Source organism: Caretta caretta, chromosome 1 (genome assembly GCF_965140235.1).
Source record: "Caretta caretta isolate rCarCar2 chromosome 1, rCarCar1.hap1, whole genome shotgun sequence".
Lineage (NCBI taxonomy): Eukaryota > Metazoa > Chordata > Testudines > Cheloniidae > Caretta > Caretta caretta.
The window spans coordinates 215,768,137-215,790,549 of record NC_134206.1 but is presented as its reverse complement, the minus strand read 5'-3'; the positions used below and the strand labels follow the sequence as shown (position 1 = coordinate 215,790,549).

Below are 22,413 nucleotides of genomic sequence, written 5' to 3'. Positions count from 1 at the left end.
CATGGAATTACAAATGCAGAACTTTATGACACAGGGTGTATGGGATGCAATAAAATAAAAATAAATCCAGTTTCTGATCTTCATGATGAACTAACTGATCCTTTAAAATAAACTCTGCCATTCCCAGCCATGTTTGATAAATCAGCATGCACGGTAGGAGTGTTTTGGTTGGCTGTGAAAATTTCTGAAAGGGACATTGTTTATCATCAGAAGTTGCTGCTCCTCATTGAAAATGGCAACTCTGCAAACTCAAGGGGTGAATTATCTTTCCCTTTGGAATGTCATCAATTATGATTGCCATGGATACTGTAATCTTCTTTATGCCAGTTCAGTTTTCTTTTTCTGAGTAGCCCTCTTTTCACAAATATAGCGATATTGGCCTGTACAGTTTTGGGAGAAGGCTTCCCCAGCTTTGAAAAGTGCACATTTTTCTCCAGGCTCTTGTATCTTTACTGGAAAACTTTTAAAAGAAACATTTTACTGTCAGACACACAAGACTTGGTGAAATCACAAACAAATTTATAAAATCGATGTGCCTAAAACCTGGGGGTAGATGCCAGATATATACAAAGAAAGAAATAGCTTTGGTATGATTCAGGACCCAGGACAAGCAGAATTGATTAAAAATGTGAATTAATTTGGGACTTAGGAAAATTGGGGGACTAAAGAGTTGACTAGGGCTAGACAGACTGCAGGCTGGTTTTGAGCAAGTTTCATTTATTCCACACAACTCTGGCAATGAACCCCAATCCTGCCTGGCAGCCCCCCTGCCTTTCCCAGTCCTGGGCTCCCCTCACAGCTCTGCCAATGCCCCCTCAGTCATAGAATCATAAAATATCGGGGTTGGAAGGGACCTCAGGAGGTCATCTAGTCCAACCTCCTGCTCAAAGCAGGACCAATCCCCTGCAGCCCCCCTGCTACTCACATGTCTTGTATCACTGTGGGCTACTTCCCTTGTTCAGGGCCAGATTTTGATCCCCTTACACACATAGGTGAGTAGTCACTCACAGCAGTAATCCTGCAGATATTAATTGGATTAATACTAATGTGGGTAACTGCTCACTAATGTAAATCAGGGGGTCATAATCAGTCACTTGGTGCTGGCTAAAAAGACTTTCCTCTGAGACAGAGCTTTTAGCCTTATCTGTTATATGTAACTTATTTCAGACAAGTATGTCTAGCAGTCTGACCCACCTAGGGCACTTATAAAAACAGCTTTTTTTCTTCAGAATCATTTTCTGGCGATAAATTATCCAACCAGTTCTACTTCGACCTTGATGTCTGTGCCTCAGCTCCCCATCTGTAACACGAGCATCATGCCTCCCACTCACCTCACAGCAGTGTTGTGAAGATAAATTAATTTATGTTTGTGAAACACTTGGATACTATAGTGATGAACGCCTTCATTCTTCCTTTCTTATCTGGCACTGAATGCAGTAAATAAAGCCTAGGGCCATGGATTGAACTATGAGTATAAAACAAAATATTGCACATCCATTCTGTGCACTGACTGAAGCAGCCATTCTATAGAAATACAATAGTATGTGATCATGTAATTAAAGACTGTATCACAGGCATAGTCAATAGGCAGACCATGGGCCAAAACCGGACCGCCAGATGCTTTTGAATAGACTGCAAAATCTTATTATTTACTTATAATTATCATTATTGTCACTGCGGTGTCAAAAATATTTCTCTGGAGTCTGGACTTGACTATACCTTGACCAAGAAATTTGAACCTTAACAAAAAATAATTGACTACCTCTGCATAATACTATGCACAAGGGAGCTGAATTAAGTTTGCACACGCAACCTTAAGTCTGTTATTGCCTAACTTTTGAGTGCTTGAATTTGCAACTCTAATAATATTCTTGTAATGTATTTGTGTATGCGTCATGTGACTTTGTTACTTTGACCCTTTAAACCCTGCTCATTTTGGAGCATTCATTAATAGCACTTATAGAAACTCAATAAACAACTCTGATGGAAATTCAATCAGTGATAACTCTGTCCTTCAAAAAGTCTGTGCCGTGAAACCATGGATCTAGATAGCTCAGTCTGAATCTTTGTGTTTTTATCCACAAAATAACAAAACAAAAAAATCCTCTCAACAAGAAAAACTCAGCTCTGTAATCAAAACAAAACAACATATGTAGGACAAGTCAAATGTGTCCAGAGACCCCCGTCCTGCTTCCAATTAGCAAACCCCACTCTCTACTTCCAAGAGGGAGCTCGGCCCATATATATGATCTTTCTGAGCCTACCTAGACTCAGCTGCACCTGATGGCTTGGACTCTGAAACCCCTTGGAGGGATTTAACCAGCCCTTTCCCCACACTGTCTGACTCAATGCCTCTTTCTACAGGCAACATCAGCCCAGGTGTGTCAGGGCTGTGGCACCTACTTTAGGGTATTGAATAATCTTTATTCCCCTTCCCATTGACATAGTAAAAATTTTGTAAGAAATACACTAGGATATAAAAATAACTGAACTATTTCTAGGTGTGCCTGAGACTTACAGGACAGTGGAGTGGGCTGTGCCATCCTGCCACACCCAGCCATGACCGATTGCCATACGGGATAATCCAATCCAGTGAAATGAGGCCTGAGACTTTATGAAATCCTGTGTGGAAACAAAAGCAAATCAGCTCAAATCACGGTATGAGTGTGTGGATATAAGGGATGGGAGGGAAGCTAGTGAGTCATGGTCACAGCCAGAATGCTGAGGTCCCCGGATGTTGGTCAAACACATTCTCCTTTTTCCCCAGAAGACCTTTGAGTACATTTTACAGAAAATATTTCTGAAATGTAATTACTTCCTCCTCCTCAGGTTCAGCATCCTGCCTACTTTCCTTCTGGCTGCGGAAAACTGATGGGGACTCTCTAGGGAAACTGCTACTACGATGTCATTAATTATCCAGGGGAATTACTGTGGAAGGAGAGGTTTCAGAGTAACAGCCGTGTTAGTCTGTATTCGCAAAAAGAAAAGGAGTACCTGTGGCACCTTAGAGACTAACCAATTTATTTGAGCATGAGCTTTCGTGAGCTACAGCTCACTTCATCGGATGCATACTGTGGAAACTGCAGAAGACATTATATATACACACAGAGACCATGAAACAATACCTCCTCCCACCCCACTCTCCTGCTGGTAATAGCTTATCTAAAGTGATCATCAAGTTGGGCCATTTCCAGCACAAATACAGGTTTTCTCACCCCCCCACCCCCTTTTTTTCAAAAAAAACACACACAAAATCTCACTCTCCTGCTGGTAATAGCTTATCCAAAGCGACAACTCTCCCTACAATGTGCATGATAATCAAGGTGGGCCATTTCCAGCACAAATCCAGGTTTTCTCACCCTCCCACCCCCATACACACACAAACTCACTCTCCTGCTGGTAATAGCTCATCCAAACTGACCACTCTCCTTACAATGTGCATGATAATCAAGGTGGGCCATTTCCAACATAAATCCAAGTTTAACCAGAACGTCGGGGGGGGGGGGGGGGGGGGGAAGGGTAGAAAAAAACAAGGGAAAATAGGCTACCTTGCATAATGACTTAGCCACTCCCAGTCTCTATTTAAGCCTAAATTAATAGTATCCAATTTGCAAATGAATTCCAATTCAGCAGTTTCTCGCTGGAGTCTGGATTTGAAGTTTTTTTGTTGTAAGATAGCGACCTTCATGTCTGTGATTGCGTGACCAGAGAGATTGAAGTGTTCTCCGACTGGTTTATGAATGTTATAATTCTTGACATCTGATTTGTATCCATTTATTCTTTTACGTAGAGACTGTCCAGTTTGACCAATGTACATGGCAGAGGGGCATTGCTGGCACATGATGGCATATATCACATTGGTGGATGTGCAGGTGAACGAGCCTCTGATAGTGTGGCTGATGTTATTAGGCCCTTTGATGGTGTCCCCTGAATAGATATGTGGGCACAGTTGGCAACGGGCTTTGTTGCAAGGATAGGTTCCTGGGTTAGTGGTTCTGTTGTGTGGTATGTGGTTGTTGGTGAGTATTTGCTTCAGGTTGGGGGGCTGTCTGTAGGCAAGGACTGGCCTGTCTCCTAAGATTTGTGAGAGTGTTGGGTCATCCTTCAGGATAGGTTGTAGATCCTTAATAATGCGTTGGAGGGGTTTTAGTTGGGGGCTGAAGGTGACGGCTAGTGGCGTTCTGTTATTTTCTTTGTTAGGCCTGTCCTGTAGTAGGTGACTTCTGGGAACTCTTCTGGCTCTATCAATCTGTTTCTTCACTTCCGCAGGTGGGTATTGTAGTTGTAAGAATGCTTGATAGAGATCTTGTAGGTGTTTGTCTCTGTCTGAGGGGTTGGAGCTTATGCGGTTGTATCGCAGAGCTTGGCTGTAGACGATGGATCGTGTGGTGTGGTCAGGGTGAAAGCTGGAGGCATGTAGGTAGGAATAGCGGTCAGTAGGTTTCCGGTATAGGGTGGTGTTTATGTGACCATTGTTTATTAGCACTGTAGTGTCCAGGAAGTGGATCTCTTGTGTGGACTGGACCAGGCTGAGGTTGATGGTGGGATGGAAATTGTTGAAATCATGGTGGAATTCCTCAAGGGCTTCTTTTCCGTGGGTCCAGATGATGAAGCGCAATATAGCGCAAGTAGAGTAGGGGCGTTAGGGGACGAGAGCTGAGGAAGCGTTGTTCTAAGTCAGCCATAAAAATATTGGCATACTGTGGGGCCATGCGGGTACCCATAGCAGTGCCGCTGATCTGAAGGTATAGATTGTCCCCAAATGTAAAATAGTTATGGGTAAGGACAAAGTCACAAAGTTCAGCCACCAGGTTAGCCGTGACATTATCAGGGATAATGTTCTTGACGGCTTGTAATCCATCTTTGTGTGGAATGTTGGTGTAGAGGGCTTCTACATCCATAGTGGCCAAGATGGTGTTATCAGGAAGATCACCGATGGATTGTAGTTTCCTCAGGAAGTCAGTGGTGTCTCGAAGGTATTACCAGCAGGAGAGTGAGTTTGTGTGTGTGGTTTTTGTATTTTGTGTTGTGTGTGGTTTTGTATTTTGTGTTTTTGTAGTTTGTGTGTGTGGTTTTTGTATTTTGTATTGTGTGGTTTTTGTGGGGGGTGGGGGGTGAGAAAACCTGGATTTGTGCTGGAAATGGCCCACCTTGATTATCATACACATTTTTAAAGAGAGTGGTCACTTTGGATGGGCTATTACCAGCAGGAGAGTGAGTTGGGGGGGGGGGCAGAGGGTGAGAAAACCTGGATTTGTGCTGGAAATGGCCCAACTTGATGATCACTTTAGATAAGCTATTACCAGCAGGAGAGTGGGGTGGGAGGAGGTATTGTTTCATGGTCTCTGTGTATATAATGTCTTCTGCAGTTTCCACAGTATGCATCCGATGAAGTGAGCTGTAGCTCACGAAAGCTCATGGTCAAATAAATTGGTTAGTCTCTAAGGTGCCACAAGTACTCCTTTTCTTTTTGTGGAAGGAGAAGAAACACTCTTTTCTCAATGGGCAGAGAGCACCAGCCCAAGAGAAATCTTGGGCCCTGTTAGTGAGATACTAGAAATGCATTTTGGTCTCTTGCCACACCCCCACCCACGTAGCTGTACTGAGCATTAAACCCTAGACCTGCTGTCGTCTCACTTCGTTTAAGCCCTTCAGGTAGTTTTAGAATATTTATTCATTCATTCCCATAGTCTGGTCAAGCTCTCTTAGGAAATTTAGCATGGAATACAACACAGGACAGTTTAGAGAGTCACATTATCCTGACGGCATGACCATTCATATTCTACTTCCCCATCACAGGGATATATGCAGGTATAGTTTAGAATATACAGGAAACAAAACAACAGGGAAAATTCCCTACCAGCTCTGCCTTGTTCTCTATTTTAAGCAGTAGGGATCCCCAAGAAGAACAGTATTCTTTACTCTTGTGCCATGTTTTCATTTCCTTAGAAAAATGGTAACACTTCTCTCCATGCTGTATCCAGCTCTCTGGGCAAGGTCTGCATTTATGTCCTTGAAAAAGAGACATTATAGGTCCATCACATTTCTGTGTGATGCAGTTTCCTGTGAGGGGTCATAACGTATTGGCTGTGCTGGTATGTTTATGCACCACCATTCTAAACTGGAATAGAGTCTTCAAGTGGCACAAGTCTGTGATTTGAAACTAAAAGTAATTAATTCTGCTGCTGAGTCTGTGTGTCTCAGGTTTTCATAGATTCATAGATATTAAGGTGAGAAGGGACCATTATGATCTTCTAATCCGACCTCCTGCACAATGCAGGCCACAGAATCTCACCCACCCACAACTGTGAAAAACCTCTCACGTATGTCTAAGCTACTGAAGTCCTCAAATTGTGGTTTAAAGACTTCAAGAAGCAGAGAATCCTCCAGCAAGTGACCCGTGCCCCTTGCCTACAGAGGAAGGCAAAAAACCTCCAGGGCCTCTTCCAATCTGCCCTGGAGGAAAATTCCTTCCCAACCCCAAATATGGCGATCAGCTAAACCCTGAGCATATGGGCAAGACTCACCAGCCAGATACCCAGAAAAGAATTTTCTGTAGTAACTCAGATCCCACCCCATCTAACATCCCATCACAGACCATCAGGTTCAGCTGATGCTGGCCATGAATTTGGGACTATTAGAAAACAAACATGGAAAATCCAAGAGGTAGCATCCCTAGTCCAGCATAGCCTCACTCTCCTTACTTAGAGGAGGCTAGCACCATTAATGGAACTAGGCCAGGCGTCATCTGCCCCAGAGAAGAACATACGTGCAACCAATGTAACAGAGAAGAGGCTGAACTGCAGAGTCACTGTCTGCTCAAAGGTCCAACATATGGGGAGGTGCAAGTGAGATACATCCCCAAATTATCAGGAATGATAAAGATTTTTCCATTAAAAAGTGAAAAGGAAAAACTGGGCATAAGCCTGCAACTTATTTATTTTATTATTTTTTAAAGAAAGACACCAGGATTTCTCTCATCTGTCACCTTCTAGCACAGTCCTTGGCATGTGTGTCTGCAAGCATAGTCCTAGAATGGAAGAGCTTGATCAGGGGTTTAGGGAAAAATTTGAACAGATGTATGCTACATCCTGCTAGTGTGCTGACTTAATGCTGATCCACTTAAATGCTGACCCAGTCTCGTCAGTGAATTGCTGTTATCAATGATCACAGAAATTGCAATTATTTGTGGGCCCCATGAACAAGAGAGGAAATGAGAGCACACAGGGAGGAAGGAAACATCATATATGACATAGGTGACATGAATGAGACATGAGTCAGTTTGTTATTTGTGGGTCACATCCTGTCACTCCCAAAGGAACAAGAGGAATTGAGTGACGTAAATTGGAAATGGAAATGCCCATGTTACAAAACCCTGAAGTTAGAGTGCCTGGGATCATTGCGTATAACCCCTGCTGGATGCCCAACACTTCCCGCAAAGATCCTTTTGTGGCTTTCAGTGTTAACAACAATTGGGTCAGGCCCTTGGGCAGTGTGTGCACAGGGAGATAGGAACCCTGAGAAAGCTCTGTTGTTAATAATGACAAGGTGAACAGGAATCTAATAAAACAAAAATGTTACTCTATGGGCTATAACAGAAAAGTGAACATGAGTCACACTACCTTTCATGTTCACAATATCTGTGAGGTTTGTGTTCTTTGCTTGGAGATCATCTCTTTGTTGGTGGCAGATTTCCAGTGTTTTCTGCAGCTGGGTGATATTGTCCACAATTTCACATTGCTTGTTGAGGGTTTTGTTCTGCAGAACTAAAATTCAGAATAAATTCACACTTACTGTACCACGTGTAAATTTTGTAAGTTTTTATAAGTTGCCTTTTGTTCTATAGGTCTGCTTAGAGATATGTTTAATTTTTCAGGGTTTTTTGGTACTTAAGGAGTTAGCAAAATAGTAAATGCTACTTGGATATTAAAAAGAGCACTGAGTGGTTTTAAAATGGAACATATGCAAAAACAATTGACAATTTAGTTTGATTTCTAATCTCTGGGATGGAGGCAGTGAATATTTCAAGAGCCTGAAAGACTGTCAGTTCTTAAGGGTTGATTCACCACTCTGTTACTCCAGTTTTGTGTCATCATCACTCCAATGAAATCAAAACTAGATATACAGGTGCTGTCAATATCCAAGCTAAGTAGCAAGGAAAACAGCTAGAGATTTAGGTAGAATGAAGTAACAGGAGTGCACATGTGTAAGGGGACTGTTAGCCCCTTACTAACATTCAGTGGGGGTGTTTTAGTTGCTAGCTCCCAGTACTAAAACGGGGGAAGGGTCGATGGGGAATCAGGACCCTGAGACTGACAGTCCCCAGGAACAATGGGGAGAGGCCAGTGCTCCAGGTCAACCTGAATGACAGGGCGAGCAGGCTAATCAGGGACTCAGGAGGCCAGGGAGGTCCCATCCTCCATGTGAGCTGGACTTGCCTGGGTCAGACCGAGTGGGGCCGAGCTAAGGAGAAAGCAGGGGCCCAAGCTAAACTGGGGAGCAGAGCTGTGCCAGATCCAGAGGGACCAGAAAAGCAGCCCAGAGAGAGTAGACCCTGTTGTGGGAGCAGAGCTGCAGCCCCAAAGCCAGAGGCACAGCCCAGAGAGAGCAGACTTGCCCTGGGAGCAGAGCTGCAGCAACCAGAGCCAGAGGGGCCAAAGAAGCAGCCCAGGGAGCTGGACGCAGAGCAGCAGCAGCGGTGCAGAGACAGAGTGGTGGAGCTGGGGCTGGAGCAGTCCGGAGCTGGGTGCGGTGAGCAGCTGGGGAGAGCGAGGGGGACCCTGGGCAGCGGGCCCAGCACAGGGAGATGCCTCAGCCAAGAGTCTCTGTAGGCCAGGCTTGGATTATAACCCCGACAGGGCGGGGGCGACACTGGGAAGAAGGGTCCTACCACTTAGAACCTGAAAGCGTGTGGCCACCACCAGAGCAAGTGTCCAACCATAGCATCCCTACAGCACAGCCAGGGCCTGAGACTTACAAGGAACAGACTGTGAACTGCCCTGACATTCCAGAGACACTGTTTGTGATGTTCCCTGCCACAGAGCGGGTTGATGTGTTTCCTTTAACCTTTCCCATTTTCCCTTATTCTTTTTAAAAATTAATTGTTGATTAAATAACTTGCATTTGCTTTAAATTGTATGTAATGGTCAGTGGGTCAGAGAAGTGCCCAGTGCAGAGAGTACACCCTGGAGTGGGGACACCCTAGCCCCTATCCTAGGTGATCGCAGCAGGGTTGGGGGTCGACCCTTCTGGAATCCTGGGCCCAGCCTTGTTGGGGTTACGAGAACTCTGCCAGATAGGAGAGTGGAAGGGGAGTCCTCAAGGGCAGGGAGGCCACTGGGTAAAGGAAGTGGGAGCGAGAACTCAGATCCTTTCGCTAGCCCTCTTCACCAGGGTAGTGCAGAAGCCAGGAAAGTTCCCCACAATAGCGGGACTATTCCCCCACTTACACATGGATGTGCTCCAAAAAAAAAACCTAAATAGAGATAAAATCCATTAAAATCTTGCTGTAACTCGGAGGCACAGCACACAACATTGCTACCATGAAATCCAAACAAGCCCATGTTGCACTGGATGAGAGAACCTGAAAAATCTGATGCCTTATCAAAAGAGATGGAGAAATCACTGGAAGGAAGGAGGGAGTTGTCCATAAATTACATGACATCTTTTGGTAATTTTCAAGACCCACCCACTCCCTTGTAACACTTTGTAACACTGGAAAAACATGCACAAATGAAGACTCACCTACCTAATGCATTATATAATTTATAGACAGTCCCAAAGGCAGGAATGAAAGAAGGAAGCACAGCATGGGGAGGAAGAAGCCCTCTGTGGAGAAAGAAGTGGTTCGGGACTATTTAGAAAATCTGGATGAGCACAAGTCCATGGGGCCGGATGCACGCATTCGAGAGTGCTAAAGGAGTTGGCGGATGTGATTGCAGAGCCATTGGCCATTATCTTTGAAAACTCAGGGCGATCGGGGAAAGTCCCGGATGACTGGAAAAAGGCTAATGTAGTGCCCATCTTTAAAAAAGGGAAGAAGGAGGATCCTGGGAACTACAGGCCAGTCAGCCTCACCTCAGTCTCTGGAAAAATCATGGAGCAGGTTCTCAAGGAATCAATTCTGAAGCACTTAGAGGAGAGGAAAGTGATCAGGAACAGTCAGCATGGATTCACCAAGGGCAAGTCATGCTTGACTAATCTAATTGCCTTCTATGATGAGATAACTGGCTCTGTGGATGAGGGGAAAGCAGTGGACATGTTGTTCCTTCACTTTAGCAAAGCTTTTGACACGGTCTCCCACAGCATTCTTGCCAGCAAGTTAAAGAAGTATGGTCTGGATGAATGGACTATAAGGTAGATAGAAAGCTGGCTAGATTGTCGGGCTCAACGGGTAGTGATCAATGGCTCCTTGTCTAGTTGGCAGCCGGTATCAAGTGGAGTGCCCCAAGGGTCAGTCCTCGGCCTGGTTTTGTTCAGTATCTTCATAAATGATCTGGAGGATGGCGTGGATTGCACCCTCAGCAAGTTTGCAGATGACACTAAACTGGGAGGAGAGGTAGATACATTGAGGGTAGGGACAGGATACAGAGGGAGCTAGACAAATTAGAGGATTGGGCCAAAATAAATCTGATGAGGTTCAACAAAAACGAGTGCAGAGTCCTGCACTTAGGACGGAAGAATCCCATGCACGGCTACAGGCTAGGGACCAAATGGCTCGGCAGCAGTTCTGCAGAAAAGGACCTAGGGGTTACAGTGGACGAGAAGCTGGATATGAGTCAACAGTGTGTCCTTGCTGCCAAGAAGGCCAATGGCATTTTGGGATGTATATGTAGGGGCATTGCCAGCAGATCGAGGGACGTGATCATTCCCCTCTATTTGACATTGGTGAGGCCTCATCTGGAGTACTGTGTCCAGTTTTGGGCCCCACACTACAAGAAGGATGTAGAAAAATTGGAAAGAGTTCAGCGGAGGGCAACAAAAATGATTAGGGGACTGGAACACATGATTTATGAGGAGAGGCTGAGGGAACTGGGGATGTTTAGTCTGTGGAAGAGAAGAATGAGGGGGGATTTGATAGCTGCTTTCAAGTACCTGAAAGGGGGTTCCAAAGAGGATAGATCTAGACTGTTCTCAGTGGTAGCAGATGACAGAACAAGGAGTAATGGTCTCAAGTTGCAGTGGGGGAAGTTTAGGTTGGATATTAGGAAAAACTTTTTCACTAGGAGGGTGGTGAAACACTGGAATGCGTTACTTAGGGAGGTGGTGGAATCTCCTTCCTTAGATATTTTTAAGGTCAGGCTTGACAAAGCCCTGTCTGGGATGATTTAGTTGGGGATTGGTCCTGCTTTGAGCAGGGGGTTGGACTAGATGACCTCCTGAGGTCCCTTCCAACCCTGATATTCTATGATTCTAGGAAGGAAGGAAGGAAGGAAGGACACTGAGAAGAATAATCTTGAGGGCAACTTTGAAATCCACTAAGGAAAAGGTTCAGAAGAAAAGATGAAAAGTGAAAACATTTAACAATAACACTAGACAAAAGAAGGAAGGAATTAATTGATGAAAAAAAGGAAGGATTGGTGGAAGGAGTACACATTTTCAGAGTACAGGGGAGGGAGAAGAGGACAGAAGAAAAGGAGGAGTTGATCTTCTCTTTGAAGAAGTCCTCAAGGTTCTGCACTGGGAAGGAGGAATAGTGAGAGTGGGGAAGATTTCAGCATGGAGTCAATGGCCACAAATAAGTGACAAGAGTTGTGGGAACAGGGTTCAATGAGGGTGGGAAATTAGGGTTATTTGGCAAGGAATCCAACCACTTATAACATGAAAATGTCCCATCTTAACAATATGTGCTTCATCTCTAGGGGAGGAAACTCTCTATGGGAAAAGGGAGCAAAGTAAACTGAATTTAAGGACTCAGCCAAGTGGAATGTGGATGAAACAGGCAGATAAACACAATTATGCTTAATGAAAGCATAGAAGAAGATGAGATCAAATAGCCATTTTTCTGTTGCTGGTTCACCTGGAGCAAAAAACACATCTAGTACTGCTCCATGTACCTGGAACATCTTCAGTGACATGCTAAGATTGCAATGGGTTGTTGTGGAGCTTAGTGAACTCAGCTACTAATGACTTGGTGTTTAAAGTCAGATACTGATCATTGGCTGCTTACTGACCCAAGTAAAACTCTCAGTGATCTTGTCTAGACTACAGTTTTTGGATGTGTTCACTAAAATATGTTGATTGACAATCAATGAACACCACATAACCAAAAAATCCAATCTAGACAAGGACAATAATCTGTGCTCTCCATAATCCTCTGTCTCCTGGCCCTCTACTCCACACAGATCCTGAACATGATTTTTTGTACAGTGGTTTGTGGGTCGTGAACAGAGGAGATGCAGAAAATGAAATACATCTGGGAAAGGCAGCAAGAAACACCAAACAAACAAGCACATAAACATAAAGCAACACTGCAAGTCATAACACAGCTTTGTGCTCCTCACAGCAAAGTGCTTCTGCAACAATGAAACCACAGCAGCCTTTTTAGTGTGAGTGGGAAATTCGGGAAGGCATGGTGGATGGGGAAAAGGGGTCTGCTGGAGGAGAGAGGAAGTAGAAAATGCTTTAGTCTAATCATAGGAATTGGCTGAGGAGGATGCAAGGTGCTCAGTATATCTGGGCCTATTTGTCTGTTGCCATATTCTTCTGTTTATATGTGAGTTTATTTTGTTTCAGTGCCATCATTTTTGGGTCTGCTGTTCACGGATTCCTGTTGCAACTTCCCCAGTGGCCATAGTTTAACAGCCTTTCCCTAAGAGGGTGCATGACTTCATTATTCTCCACCAGGTGTCCCATACAATTATATGACCAGTTCATCTATGATTAGTTTGTCATTATTGGGTGATTTCCTGTAATTCCCAAAGGTACAGGAAGGAATCAGGTGATGCCTATTGGGAATGGATACGCCCATGTCTCAAAACCCTGACACTAGTGAGCCAACGATCATTGAGTATGACCCATGCTGGGTGCCCAACAATTCCCGCAAAGATTCTTTTGTGGCTTTCCTTTCTATTTACTATTAGCTCAGGCCCTGGGGCAATGTGTGCACAGGGAGAGAAGAACCCTGAGAAAGCTCTTATGTTAATAAGGACAAGGGGAATGAAGATTCTAATGAAACAAAAATGTTACTCTGAGGGCTATAACAGAATAGTGAGCTTCAACTGATACCTTTAATGTTCACCATATTTGTGAGGTTTGTGTTCTTTGCTTGGAGATCATCTTTTTGCTGGTGGCAGATTTCCAGAGTATTCTGCAGTCGGGTGAGGTTTTCCAATAATTCATGTTGTTTGTTGAGGTTTTCATTCTGGAGAACTTAAATTAACAATAAAGTAACAAAAAGTGTGCCACATAAAACTGAAACTGCAGTAGCCTTTATTAAATCAATTGTCTTTTGCTCTACAGGTTCTCTAAGGGAAATATTTATCTTCTTCAGATTTATTTTGGTATTTAAGGAGCTCGCAAGTTAGTACAGCACTATTTGAATAGTAAAAGAAAAAGACTGTGGTTTTGTAATCTGGTTAACAGACCATGTGCAGAAACGTAATATATAATCCACACTGATTTTTAATCTCTGTTAAATTGGGGGAAAGGGTAGTGCTACTATCCCAAGCTCAACACACAGAATAAGTTTTGTTCCATGTTAGTCATCAAAATCAGGCACAACTTACACAGATTGTTTTCAAAATATGATCATGCTCTGAGGTCCACTGGGCTCCTCCTCAGTGGAGCCTGAATATGCCCATGGGCTGTCCTAGGATTCTTTGGCATGGCTCCTTTTTGTCCGAGTGGGGATTTTAAAGGTATTATCTCCGAAATGCCAGTCATGTTGAGCACCAAAATGAGCTGTTTCTCAAAGCAGATTGTGCTGATTTGTGATCCTCCCTCTCATTTCTTACATGAGGAATTAAATAGTTAATGTTAGCATTTAAATTATTATCAGTGGGCATCTGAGTTAACACCTCACTGAGAGGAACGGGGCAGCTCATCCCTTTCAGGGCTATTGTTCCAGGAATCACTTAGGCAGCTCTGCCATTCATTTTTGAGGTTTTCTTTGCAACCGTAATAATAGACTCACTTTTTACAAATGAAAGCTGGGATTCTGCAAAACTAAATAGCATCATCTAAAAAAAAATCATTAGGGGCCATTCAGATGAGAGGGCACAATAGTGACATGGGAAACTATCTGCACAGCATTGTCCTCCTCACAAATAAGCACTTCTACAAGAGGGGAAGCACAACAATCTGCTGAAAGGAAACCACAATCTCGTTTTAGTAAGAGTGGGCAAATGAAGACATCAAGGATTAGGGAACGCATCTGAGCAGAACAGGAGATGGGAAATGATCTAGTCTAAGCATAGGAGATAGTTGAAGATGCAAGTTTGTTATTATATCTGAACATGTGGTTTCTTACATCTGAGTCATCTGTAGGGTATGGTTTTCAAATTGTCTGTGAAATGATAGTGTTGATGGTGAAGATAAACAAAGTAGCACATTGCCAGTTAGTGCTGTGGAGAGGGGGGAGCTTGAAGGTATTTCTGTAGTAAAGTTTATTTGTCTCTTGAATTTGTGAATCTCTCTCTCCATAGGTTAGGTCTGCAGTAGAAACTTTTGGCAGTTTAGCAATGTCAGCTTGGGGTGTGATTTTTGTAATATTATTTTACTGACTAAAACCCTAGTGTAAACAAAGCTTATACTGGTAAAAAAGTGTTTTTGCCAAAACAACTAATTTTGCTCAGGGACCTATACCATCAAACTATACCATCAAAATCACCATTTTGCCAGTATAAGCTGCATCTACTCTAGCACAGGTTGCTCGTATATCTATACTGGCAAACCATTTCTAGTGTAGATATGGTCTTGCTGATGAGTTTATCTTTTTCCAATGTCATCATGTTAAATTCTTTTGTGCATTAATACTTCATGCAAATTTCCAAGTAGTCATAGTTTAACAACATTTCCTTTAGAGTGTGTCTCTAACTTAATCTCCACCAAGTGTCCCATAAAATTATTTGATTACATCATCTTTGATTAGTTTGCTCTTCCCATAGAAAAGAATCATTGCATTTGATACAGTTCCACATGGTCAATTATTAGTTAAATTGGAGTAGATGGGGATTAATATGAGAACTCAAAGGTGGATAAGGAACTGGTTAAAGGAGCAACTACGAACGGGTCATAGTGAAAGGTGAACTGTCAGGCTGCAGGGAGGTTACTAGTGGAGTCCTCCGGGATCGGTCTTGGGACCAATCTTATTTAACATCTTTATTAATGACCTTCTCACAAAAAGTGAGAGTGTGCTAATAAAATTTACAGATGACACAAAGTTGGGAAGTATAGCCAATATGGAGGAGGACTGGAATATAATACAAGAAGACCTGGATGACCTTGTACATTGGAGTAATAGAAATGGGCTGAAATTTTAATAGTATAAAGTGCAAGGTCATGCACTTAGGGACTAACAAGAAGAATTTTTGCTATAAACTGGGGACTTATCAGTTGGAAGCGACAAAGGATGATGGCTATATTGTTTGGTCACAGGATGACTAGGAGCCATCAATGTGATGCAGCCATGAGAAAAGCTAATGCAGTGCTAGGATGCATCAGGTGAGGTATTTCCAGTAGAGACAGGGAAGTGTTAGTACCATTATACAAGTCACTGGTGAGACCTCATCTGGAATAATGTGTGCAATTCTGGTCTTCCATGTTTATGAAAAATGAATTCAAACTGGAACAGGTGCAGAGAAGGGCTAGTGAGACAATCCAAGGAATGGAAAAACTACTTTATGAGAGGAGACTCAAAGAGCTTGGCTTGTTTAGCCTAACCAAAAGAAAGCTGAGGGGAGATATGTTTGCTCTCTATAAATACATCAGAGGGCTAAATACCAGGGAGGGAGAGGAGTTATTTAAGTTAAATTAAGTTAATTCAGGGGATGGTATGATGGGGTTGCCTATGATGGCATGTAAGCTATTGGTGACCGCCAGTAGCAAAAATCCCCAGTGGCTGGAGATGTGACAGTTAATGGAGAGGACTCTGATTTACTATAGAGAATTCTTTCTCAGGTATCTTCCTGGTGGGTCTTGCCCACATGCTCAAGGTTTGACGGATTGTCATATTTGGGGTCAGGAAAGACTTTTCCCCTGGGTCAGACTGGCTGAGACCCTGCTGGTTTTTTGTCTTCCTCTGCAGCATGGGGCATGGATCACCTGCAGGTTTAAACTAGTGTAAATGGTGGCTTCTTTGTAACTTAAAGTCTTTAAACCATAATTTGAGGACTTTAGTAACTCAGCCAGAGGTTAGGGGTCTACTTCAGGAGTGGGTGAGTTTCTGTGGCCTGCAATGTGCAGGAGGTCAGACTAGATGATCACGATGGTCCCTTCTGACCTTACAATCTATCAGTCTATGAATCAAATGGGTATAAATTGGGAAGAGAGGTACCAAGCCATAATTGACTACTGAGGGTAGAACTGAGGACTCCATACTTTGGTAAAGAACAGTTTTTGAATGAACAATACAGTGTATCTCTCTAATCTTACAGCACTTACTCTTTGAGTACAGAATGCATTATCTGAGAATATACAGATAAATGTGTTAAAACAATGGAGCTATGCTGATTTACACCAGCTGAGGATCTGGCCTACTTAGTGTCTTCTCTGCAAGTACTTACCCTTAGCACCCAGGACACCTATTGTTACCAACAGAACCAGGCAGAAGATTCCAAGAATCACTAAAATGAGCTGCAGGTGTGGAGACAGAGAGGAAGAATCTAACAGAAAGGAGAAGGGAGAAAATCAAATAAAGTGAGCCCCCTATCCTTAGAATCTGGTGTCAGATTGAAATTTGTTTAGGCAGTATCAGTGACACATGGACAGAATCCAGCCAACCAGGACTAAAATAAGAACACAGGGACTGCCATGCTGGATCAGAACAATTGTCCTTCTAGTCTACCATCCTGTCTCCAACAGTGGCTAGAACCTGGGTGACCAGATGTCCCGATTTTATAGGGACAGTACTGATTTTTGGAGCTTTTTCTTACATAGGCACCTATTATCCCCCACCCCCGTCCCGATTTTTCACACTTGCTATCTGGTCACCCTACTAGTACCTAATATTTCAGAGAAAGGTATAAATCCCATATAAAGGACAATATGCAAAAACATCCCTGTGGAAAAGGTTTCTTCTTAACCTCACGTAGTTGATGATTGACTTATGCTCTGCAACTTGAAGGCTGTATCCAACCACCCCCCCAAAAAAAACCCCAGTAATAGTTTCCATTCATTAGCTGTATAGCTAATGAAAGTGATTGTAGCAAATAGACACCTTTGTTGGTGGCAGATTTGTGACTAGCACTTACTGAAAGATAGAAGTTCATGAACATTTTTCACATCATTCAAAATGTTTCATTATTTTTATTGTTTTCATGACAAAAATTGAAAAAAAAAAATTAACAATTTTCAGTTAGTTTCCAACTGAAAAAAAAGTGTAAGCATTTTGCTTTGTGGGGGGTGGGGAAAGGGTTGCCCTATTTTCTGTCACCTTTTATCTCCCCTCTCCTTGAGAGATAAAGTGGGTTTAATAACCAAAACAAAACATAAAACCCAAAACCTTTAACTTAAACAACATTTTTGAAGTGAAACAATTTTTTTCTTTTCAACGCTTTAAATTAAAAAAAATGAAACATTTCAACCAAAACCAAAAAATCTAAATGATTTAGTCAAAAAGCCATTTTTGTTGAAAAACTTTTTGATGAAACACTTTTGATCAACAATAGTTAAGTTCTCTCCATCTGCTATAGACAATTTGGGCCCAGATTTGTTATCAGCTTCCAGTAACAGGACATATTCAAACCTGCCAGTAAAGGCCTATACTTTAAGAACTTAGGTGTATTTTTATCACTTAGCTAGTTATAGAGGTATAAAACAAAGAATCAAAATCACAGTTCGCCTGCATATGGGCCTTCTCTCACTAGGATAGTCTGAGGCCTTGTTCTTAGGCTAAGGCCTTTGGCTAAGCCGCAGGGGCAGCTATAAGCTGGGAAGTGTATTGTCACATCCTCACATTCCAAACCAGTCAATTGAAATAAGGTGGTATTGGGCTGTTAGGAAGACAATCCTGTCCTGATAGTGCCCATCACCACCAGATAAAGAAACAGATCTTAAGATGGTTAAGGAAAACGTAGTTTGATAGCATCCTGTCTGGCAAGAAATCACTTATCAATGGTTAAAAGAAAAGGAGTACTTGTGGCACCTTAGAGACTAACCAATTTATTTGAGCATAAGCTTTCGTGAGCTACAGCTCACTTCATCGGATGTGAAACCCTCATTTCTGTCTTGTTTTATATTTATGGCCCCCACTTTTCTATTGTTAATCTGTCTGGTTCTCTAATTGTTTCTGTCTGCTGTATAATTAATTTTGCTAGGTGTAAGTTAATTAGGATAGTGGGATAGAATTGGTTAGAGAATTATGTTACAATATGTTAGGATTGGTTAGTTCAATTTCAGTAAAATGATTGGTTAAGGTATAGCTAGAATATTACTATATAAACTGGGGTCAAACAGGAAGTGGGGGGAAGGGAAATTGGAATCATGATTGCTAAGGGTGGGGGAACGGGAACAGGGACACAGGCAAGGCTCTGCGGTGTCAGAGCTGGGAAGGGGGACACTGGGGAACAGACTCTATCGGCGTATAGAGATAAGCCTGACTGGTGTGAAGGGCTTCGGAATATGCTTGCTTGGAAACTAACCCCAGCAAACATTGCATTGTCTGCGCTTTGGACTTCTGGTCTGTTGCTGCTTGCTCTCTGCGTGACAAGAACCAGGGGAGGGGGTGAAGGGACAGCCCTCTAACAAACACACTAGAAGAAAGTTAGTTATTGGAGGAAGAGGTTTGATTCTTTACAGTAAAACACCAGCATATATAGAATTAGAAGCTTTTAAAGCACAGTACCTGCATTCTTATCCTTCTCAGCTCTCTGTCTGCTTTGATGTTCATTAGGACTATGAAATTTCAGCTCTGAGTAGGTCACATCCTGCTCACTCATTTCTAGTGGGTTATAGAACAGAGAGTTTAGACTCAAGTGTATTGAGATGGGACATGATGAATAACTGACATAACCTATCTATGAAACTGCCCTCAGAGCAAACAAAGTGCTCCAGTACCTATTTTATGCCACAAATGAGCTGTCTTTTAGAAAAGCCAATCAAGGTTCTTGTGATGAAAAGAAATCATATACTAGAGCAATCAGTCCAGTGTGAATTTCTTATCACTTTTTCTAATACAGTGTGGAAATATAGTTGAAAGGGGGCTCAGTTTTCAAAACTTTACTAAGCTGTTCTAATATCTGACCTCTATTTATATTTCCAGAGAATAAAATTTCCCAAACCGGAGCTGTCAATACATGTTAGTAATTTAAACAATGAAATTAAAAACAAAACAAAAGACAAAAAATCAATTTGTTAACATTGAAGGTTTATAAAAACAAACATTAGAAAGTCAGGTTTTGACTTAATCTTTAAAAAATATATTTGAAGGGCAAAATTTTCAAAGGGGCCTCATGGAGTTAAGCATCCAGCTTCCACTGAAATTCAAAGTGAATTGAAGTGAATTTTCCTAGGTGTCTTTTAAAATCCCACTTGAAAAGTATGGTTTGACAGTCTGGGAACCTGTCAGTGGACATCTTTTATCTGAGATTTTGAGGTCTCTGTATGTATGTTTATCAAGCAGCAAATACAATTTTGAATGTGGTGCCTCCTCTTTTTACCTCCACATTGGACAGAAATTCCCATGGGTAGTGACACAGGGAAATGGAGCCTACAAGTCAGTCTTTGAAAGAGACAGTTATTAAGAGCTATTAAGCAGTGAACAGACCTGGTCCAGACAGAAAAATAGGATAGCTGAAGACTGGGAAAAGCCAGTTTGCTCAAACTTCTTTGCAGGGGTTTGGGATTGGAGAGTGGGATATCCCCAGCAGCAGAACAAAAGAATCAGGTGTTGGTTGTGAGACATATAAACTTGAGGGACTCATACAGCAGAGAAGGAACAGTAAGCTTTGGACAGGAGAGAGCAAGAGAGGGGCCTGCTATTGTAGCAAGGTGTCCTGTTTACCTGCAGCACGAGCCAAGGTCAAACAAAAAGAGCTGTCCAGTGGCCTGGAACAGAGAGCGAGAGAGAGAGAGTGAGGGAACAAGAATCCATGATTCCGGAGAGAAACCGTCTGCAGGAGACAAAGATCCTGGACGCCCCAGAGGGTTCTGCCCAAGCCCAAATTGCTCTCCCAAGTGGTGAGGAACCTGAGGCAGGGAGAAGTATAGACAAAATGATTGTTTTGCCTAGATCTGTGTATGTCTCTTGCTATCTAAGTAAAGAGTAATGGTGTTTAAAAACTCTTATGAAGCCAATGTGTCTGTTTCCTTCACTATCACGGCAGTTAAAACAGTAAATCTAGAATTCCCACAAGACTGGAGTTCTGCGAGAGGGTGTGTTTAAGCTACAGGAGAGTCGGGGGAGAGGGAGAAGACGGGTTAGCACTGGTCCTAGGGGCCTATGTTAATTGGGCCATGTGGCTGCATTTCCATGAAGTGATAACAGACAGCCTACACCCATGAGATGTGCCAGAGAAGCCAGCAGGGGAAACACTTCTGCACTCTATTGATAGCTTCAGAGCTCATGCGTCCAGTGGTTTGGGACTCCACACAGCAGCCTGGGGAGTGTCCAGCACACAGTACTCTTCTAGAGCTGCATGTGTGACATATGGGAACACAGACTCCAGAAAAACTTAAAGTGAGATGCTACTCTGAAAAAAATAACTATGTAAAATTAATACCCTCTTACCCAGCGGGTATGTGCTCTGTGCATATTCAGATCATAGTTGCTGACTTAGCTTAGTGTCAAAACTAAGTTAGATTTTTTTAAAAAATTCCTTTTAGTCTCATAGAGCCAATATAGCTCAGACAGAGGGAACTGATCTATTTCTACTTGTGTATCACCAATTGGAATAGAATTGCTTAGTAAGTTCCAATCAATTGTATCTACAAACCTATTACCAACAAAAATTAAAATATGCTATCTATTGTTGGTATCGTCCATAGCCAGACCCTCACTACATAATTTCTAACACACTCAATTCTATGATAGAGAGCAAAACTCAAAATCAGCATCCCAGCTCCAGCTCTGGGCAAGCAATGTGTCATATTCCATCCTCAGAAAATGCAACAATGAAAAGATGAGTCTTGCACAATGCCCTGAAGGTCAACAAACCTAGGCTCCACCAAAATAATAAGAGCAATTTAATGTGAGCACCCTATACCAAAAACTCCTGGGTCAGAGACCACCAGAGTTCTCTCAAGAAACTGCTAAGAGAAGCAACATGAGTGTGATTATGTTGCATAAAAATAGTACCTTGCCCTTTTCCTGCCCTTATTTCTAACCTCTCCAGGTCTTTCTGTATTTTTTTCTCTGACTTCTATAGGGTTCAGAATATCATCTAGTTCAGTATAATCTTATCTACAGCAACCCAAATCATACCTACTCCTGATTTAATACACTAACATTAGTCATCGCACTTCAGTTTTGGACCCTCACCCATTTTTCAATCAGTAGAACTAGAATCATTTCCCAACCAGCTTCAATTTATTTTTTTTCAAATAGGATTTTTTGAATGTTTGTAAACAGTGCTTTTCTAAACTCTAAAGCCCCATATACTGGCTTCCTGGGTTGGAAAAGATCTTATAGCTTCAATGTAAAGTTTTCAAAAGTGCCTACATTATTTAGCCATTTTTGAAAATGTTTACCCTTGGTGTTTAATGGTAAAACAACCAAATACATTACAGAAGGCAAAAGGAGCACAAATGCAAATTCACATACTGCAGGGATAGCCCATACTAATGCTAATATTAATGCTGATTAATGCAACAGTAATGTTTATAACCACTTGTACTAAATTTATAAGAGAAAAGAGAAGACTTAGAGTTAAAAACCAACCTACTTCAATTATCTAGTCTAATATCAAAAGCTACTAAGACGTTTGGTGATGATACCTGTGTGGATGTCAAAGATCCTTGGCTGGAGTCCTGGAATAGACGTGTTGATACCTTCGTATGGCATAAAAATATGAGAGAGAGTATGTCTATCGTGTTAGTAGAGAGTCAACATAAAACAAGGCAGGAAAAAATTATTTGCTGTGGTGTTCCGGCTACAACTGCACAGGAAGTTCGCACATAACTGGTTTGAAGTGAGCTGCCCCCTCACAAAGTGTTCAGAGCAAAAGGATTTTCACCTTTATGGGTTAAAGCATCATTTTGACCAGCGGTCAAATTAAAAAACAAAATTAGTGATACTCTTCCAGGTTTCACCCACAA

The 22,413-nt window shown here is 42.3% G+C and overlaps 1 protein-coding gene across 1 annotated transcript; it reads right to left on the bottom strand.

Annotated features, from left to right (window-relative positions):
- Positions 1-250: 250 nt before the first annotated feature.
- Positions 251-22,159, bottom strand: LOC125623167 (uncharacterized). The gene is made up of 8 exons (XM_048822078.1): positions 22,093-22,159; positions 19,004-19,099; positions 16,725-16,823; positions 13,228-13,371; positions 7,623-7,766; positions 5,861-6,012; positions 2,519-2,622; positions 251-460 (listed from the first exon to the last, which is right to left on the bottom strand). The coding sequence occupies exons 1-8, from the start codon at positions 22,157-22,159 to the stop codon at positions 319-321; spliced, it is 948 nt and encodes a 315-aa protein (XP_048678035.1). The 3' UTR covers positions 251-318.
- Between the last annotated feature and the right edge of the window lie 254 nt (positions 22,160-22,413).